Below are 5,875 nucleotides of genomic sequence, written 5' to 3' on the forward strand. Positions count from 1 at the left end.
TTTGAGTTCCAGTCCTGACTTCCTTTGGTGATGAACAGCAGCATGGAAGTGTAAGCTGAATAAACCCTTTCCTCCCCAACTTGCTTCTTGGTCATCATGTTTGTGCAGGAATAGAAACCCTGACTAAGACACATGCCAATTTAGATTTCTCCACAATAGAACACATTAATATTGAGTTCTTATTTGGTTTTGTATGTGTGTTTATTAAATAATTTATTTTTCTTCATATTTTATTATTTAAATTAATTTGTTTTTTACACTCTATGTTTTATTCTCCTCCTCCTGATCCATCCTACAACTGTTTCACATACCATACCCCCTCTGTACCCTCCTGTCTCTCCACGTAGATGTTTCCACCTCCCACCCCACCTGACCTCTAAACTCCCTAGGTCCTCCAGTCTCTTGAGGGTTAGGGAAAAGGACTAAAGCCCTGAGGGCCAGCAGAAGGAATAGAAACAGGCAACCTCAGGGAAATAGGAGGTTGGGGAGACCCTCCAGAATGCACCAGAGATCTGGGAGGTGAGAGACTCTCAGGACTCAAAGGGAGTGACCTTAGATGAAATGCCTGACAATACGGAGAGGGAACTTGTAAAGCCCACCTCCATCAGGAAGACAGGACACCAAGTGAGAGATGGGGTAGCCATCCCACAGTCACAACTCTGACCCATAATTGTTCCTGTCTAAAAGAATTACAGGGATGGAAATGGAGAGGAGCCTGAGGAAAGGAAGGTCCAGTGACAGGTCCAAAGTGGGATCCAGCTCAAAGGGAGGTTCCAAAGCCTGACACCATTACTGAGGTTATGGAGCTCTCAAAAGAAAAAAAATGAACCTATTATGACTGCTCTCTGAAAGACCCAACAAGCGCTGAAAGATTCAGAGGCAGATGTTTTCACCCAACCCATTGACAGAAACAGCTGATCCCTGTTGTTGAATTAGGGAAGGCTGAAAGAAGTTGAAAAGTGCGATCCTGTAGGAGGACCAGCAGTCTCAATTAATCTGGACCTCTGAGCTCTCAAACACTGGACCACCAAACAGGCAGCATACACCACTTGATATGAGGCCTCTAACACACATACAGTCAAGGACTCTCAGGTTTGTGTTTATTCAGAAGTGACTCATATTAATATTGTTTTGTCCTGGATACCAACAAGTACTTGCTGACAGGACCCTGATATAGCTGTCTCCTGAGAACTCTATCAGAGTCTGATAAATACAGAGGTGGATGCTCTCAACCAACCTTTGGACTGAGTACAGAGTCCCCAATGGAGGAACTAGACAAAAGATCCAAGGAGCTGAAGGGGTTTGCATTCTTATAGGAGGAACAACAATATAAACCACCCAGTATCCCCAGAGCTCCCAGGGACAAAACTATCAACCAAAGAATACACATGGAGGGAATCCATGGCTCCAGATGCATATGAAGCAGAGGTTGGTATTGTCAGTCATAAATGGGAGAAGAGGCCCTTGGTCCTGTGAAGGCTCTAGGCCCCAGTGTAGGCCAGGAAGTGGGAGTGAGTGGGCTGGTAAGCAGGGAAGTGGGGAAGAGATAGGGGATTTTCAGAGGGGAAACCAGGAAAAAGGGATAATATTTGAAATGTAAATGAAGAAAATATCTAATAAAATATTTTTAAAAATAATAAAAAAGAAAAGAATCAGCCACAGACTTCAAATGGCTTTGGCACTAGCATAGCCCATGTTAATCAACTAAATATTTTGTCAGGATGAACTAATAACAAATGGCAGGCATGTAGTTTTGCTGGGCCTTTTTGTGCCAAACTATATAATTGAGGTGATATCCTAAGAGGACATTTATTGCTAATAAGATGGCTTATCAGTTAAATCCTATCCCACTAATTATGATGATGTAGGTTTATCCCCAGAACCCATCAAATAGCAGGAGGCAATCAACTTCTACCAGTTTCTTTGTGATATTCATGCAGTTTTACATTGTACATACACATAAGTAATTCAACAAGACTTCAACCAAACTCAAGGATTCTCCAAAAGCAATATATTTTGCTCAAATCCAAGCTAAATTCTTAATCCTAAAGAAATAAAATAATAATGACTTTATACATATGCATTGTCATGTATAAAAGACTTCTAACCTTGGAAGTAGATTATTTATCCCTTATGGCAATCGTTCAATAACTCAGTGCAATGGCAATGAGATTTCCTACACACACAATGGTGGGAATTACAGAACCCTTTACATTCAGAAATAGTCTTGCTGCCTTCTTATAAAAAGGCCTAGGAATGTGATATTAATATAGTCATAAGAGGCCAAAACTTGGAGATATTTTTAAAATTATTTTTTGCATTAACCAAGATACAATTTGCAAAATGAAAATCAAGAAGAGGGAAGACCATGGATGGATACTTCATTCCTCCTTAGAATAGGGAACAAAATACCCATGAAAGGAGTTATAGAGACAAAGTTTGGAGCTAAGACAAAAGGATGAACTATCCAGAGACTACCCCACCCGGAGATCTATCCCATAATCAGCCACAAAACCCAGACACTATTGCACAATGCCAGAAAGATTTTGCAGAAGGGACCCTGTTATAGCTGTCTCGTATGAGGCTATGCCAGTGCCTAGCAAATACAGAAGTGGATGCTCACAGTCATCTATAAAATGGAACCCAGGGCCCCCAATGGAGAAGCTAGAGAAAGCACCCAAGAAGCTGAAGGTGTCTGTAACCCTATAGGTGGAACAACAATATGAACTAACCAGTACCCCCAGAGCTCCTATCCCTAGCTGAATATGTAGCAGAAGATGGCCTAGTCGGCAATCACTGGGAAGAGAAGTCCCTTGGTATTGCAAACTTTATATGCCCCAATACAGGGGAATGCCAGGGCTAAGAAGTGGGAGTGGGTGGGTAGGGGAGCAGGGCAGAGGGAGGGTATAGAGAACTTTCGGGATAGCATTTAAAATTTATATAAAGAAAATATCTAATAAAATGTTATTTTAGTCTATTAAAATTAATTAAATAATTAATTAATTTTTTTTAAAAAATCAACATTATAGTTGTATAAATTTCACATCTCATTCTCACCAACATGTTTCCTTTATACAAACCCAATCATTTTCAACTTAATGATACTTTCTGTTACGTTGATAGGTAAACACACTCATAAAAGTACATATCCATGATAAATGGCCAAAACAATGCAGTAAAATAGTCAAAAAAATTTGTTGCTTTAATTTTCCTAATGTTGATCACCATTAAAAAATGGAATGAATTATTTCATGAAACAGTGGCTTTCAATGCATTCTAACCAACCTGTTGAGGGAAATATCTAGAACTGGCCCCTGCACCAGGTGATCTCACTCACTAAGTCTCTCAGGCTGCCAACTAGCCAGCCCTGACAGGTCACATGTCTCCCACCAGGCCAACNCTTGGANGAGGCCCCTAAGTTTCNCTTCCTTTCATNCAATGCCCCAAGCACCACTCATTAGCCATCTCAACACCTAATTACCCAGTAGACTCAAGACACTTAATGCTTCATTAGCNAATCATATGTATGCATCAATAATAACATAATTTACAAATGCCAATACAATAATTTCAGATCCAAATGATGATGATAAAGTTTTAACACAATTATTCTAACCTTTTGATAACACCATGTCAGTCTCCGTTCTGGGACCCTCTCTCCTCCTCAGACCCCTCTGTCTCTTCAACTTGTTCTGTCTCCCTTCTCCTGTCCAATCACAAGCNTCCAACCTAATGTGATTGAACATGGAAAATGCCGAAACACCAACCAAACTCATATGTTGCAAATTTTCTTCTATATGCTTAAGTGAAATATCCTGTCAGTAAAATTGCTAAAGCCACACTAACAATATTTTCATATCCCCATTAGATGTGGATTATTGTGTCCAGTGTCTGGAGGACCAATATGCTAACACAGAACAGAATCACTGCATTCATAAAGCTGTTGTATTTCTCCGCTATGAAGAACCACTGGGGATGGCACTTTCCTTAATCTCCTTGTTCTTCTCTGCATTTACAACTGTGGTTCTTGGGGTCATTGTGAAGCACCACAGTAATCCAGTTGTTAAGGCCAATAACAGAACTCTCACCTATATCTTGCTCATCTCACTCATCTTTTGTTTCCTCTGCCCTTTGCTCTTCATTGGCCATCCAAATGCAGCAACCTGCATTCTACAGCAAATCACATTTGGAGTTATATTCACTGTTTCTGTCTCCACTGTCTTGGCTAAAACGATTACTGTAGTTCTGGCATTCAAAATTAGAGCTTCCCAAAGAATGATGAAGTACTTTCTAGTTTCAGGGGCAATTAACTATATCATTCCCATTTGTATTCTCATCCAAGTTATTGTATGTGCAGTCTGGCTGGGAGCTTCTCCTCCTTCTGTTAATATTGATGCACAGTCTGAGCATGGACACATCATCATTGTATGCCACAAGGGTTCAGTCAATGCATTTTACTGTGTTCTGGGATACTTGGCTACCCTGGCCATTGGGAGCTTCACTCTGGCTTTCTTTTCCAGAAACCTTCCTGGTGCCTTTAATGANGCCAAATCCATAACATTCAGCATGCTGGTGTTCTGCAGTGTCTGGGTNACTTTCATCCCTGTTTACCATAGCACCAAAGGCAAGATCATGGTGGCTGTGGAGATCTTCTCCATATTGGCCTCCAGTGCAGGGATGCTGGGATGCATATTTGTTCCCAAATGTTACACAATATTGTTTAGACCAGACCAAAATTCTCTTGAAATGATCAGGGTGAAATCATCTTCCCATGCTCATATTTCATAAATACAAAAAAATGTATAGTTTGTTCATAGTCACCAATATTGGATTATATTGTCATACCTTTCTGATGTTGCAATAACTCTCACTGTTTCCTCTAAGGATATTGCCTAGCAATACCTATCTACTAATATTCCTATTGATCTTATAATCTTCCACAATGTTCTAAATCACTCTTCCTCTTTGACAGAAAGAGATAATAGAATCCTGATCCATTCTGAGACTTAGAAAAGTTCTTCTAGTAGCATGGATGAGAGAGGAATATTTTGTTAATAGGTTGTTAGAATATTTCCAAAGATGAATTGATGTCTCTGCAGATATAATCAAGGCCTGTTCTTGTAGAGGAACTGATTCAATACTCAGCCCCACCAACTGTTGTTACCAAACACCTGTAACAATAGCTACAATTAACCAGATGCTCTCTTTTGGGTTGCAACTTACCTGAAGCTATTTATGCTCATAATGAAACACTCAAACACACACACACACACACACACACACACAAACACACACAGAGAGAGATACATATACCCACAAATAAAATTACATAAAATTTAAAAAGAAACAGAAGAATGTGACAAAAACTTTACACTGGGAGTCTGCTTTTCAATGTTCTCATAAGGTGTCAGAATTATAGTAATCTACAGAGAAAGTATCAGATATGTATAGAAATGACTAGGTTTTTCTTTCAGACACTTTACATATAACTCTCAATTTTAAGTATATCATCAAAGACAAACTAATGAAATTGTCAGGGAAAGTACAGCTTATCAAAGTAATCTCTTCTTAGTGTGGAATTTAGATGACTCTGTGCAAAAGATCAGCTTTGACACCACAAAGAAACCCAAAGGAGGTAGTTGCTGAGAGTCTGTGCTGAGGTCAGCTGACATGGGTTGATTGGCCAAGAAACTCACAGGGGCTGCAGGCTATGAAATCCCATGTTTAGAGAAGAGAAAGAGGGGGAGAATCAAACATTAATAGACACATGCACACATACATACTCATCCACATGCGCATTGGCACACACACAGTGGTCGAGGCAAATATAAGTTCTAGCAACTTAGCACATACAAATACATACATTTACACACAT

The 5,875-nt window shown here is 39.8% G+C and overlaps 1 protein-coding gene across 1 annotated transcript in view; it reads left to right on the top strand.

Annotated features, from left to right (window-relative positions):
- Positions 1–4,788, top strand: part of LOC110289192 (vomeronasal type-2 receptor 116-like) — a 5,846-nt gene extending 1,058 nt beyond the window's left edge. The window contains 1 exon segment of the mRNA XM_021155352.1: positions 3,869–4,788. Within this exon segment, the coding sequence (XP_021011011.1) occupies positions 3,869–4,788 (920 nt within the window).
- Positions 4,789–5,875: the final 1,087 nt, after the last annotated feature.

This window comes from Mus caroli, unplaced genomic scaffold (assembly GCF_900094665.2).
Source record: "Mus caroli unplaced genomic scaffold, CAROLI_EIJ_v1.1 scaffold_22292_1, whole genome shotgun sequence".
Taxonomy (NCBI): domain Eukaryota; kingdom Metazoa; phylum Chordata; class Mammalia; order Rodentia; family Muridae; genus Mus; species Mus caroli.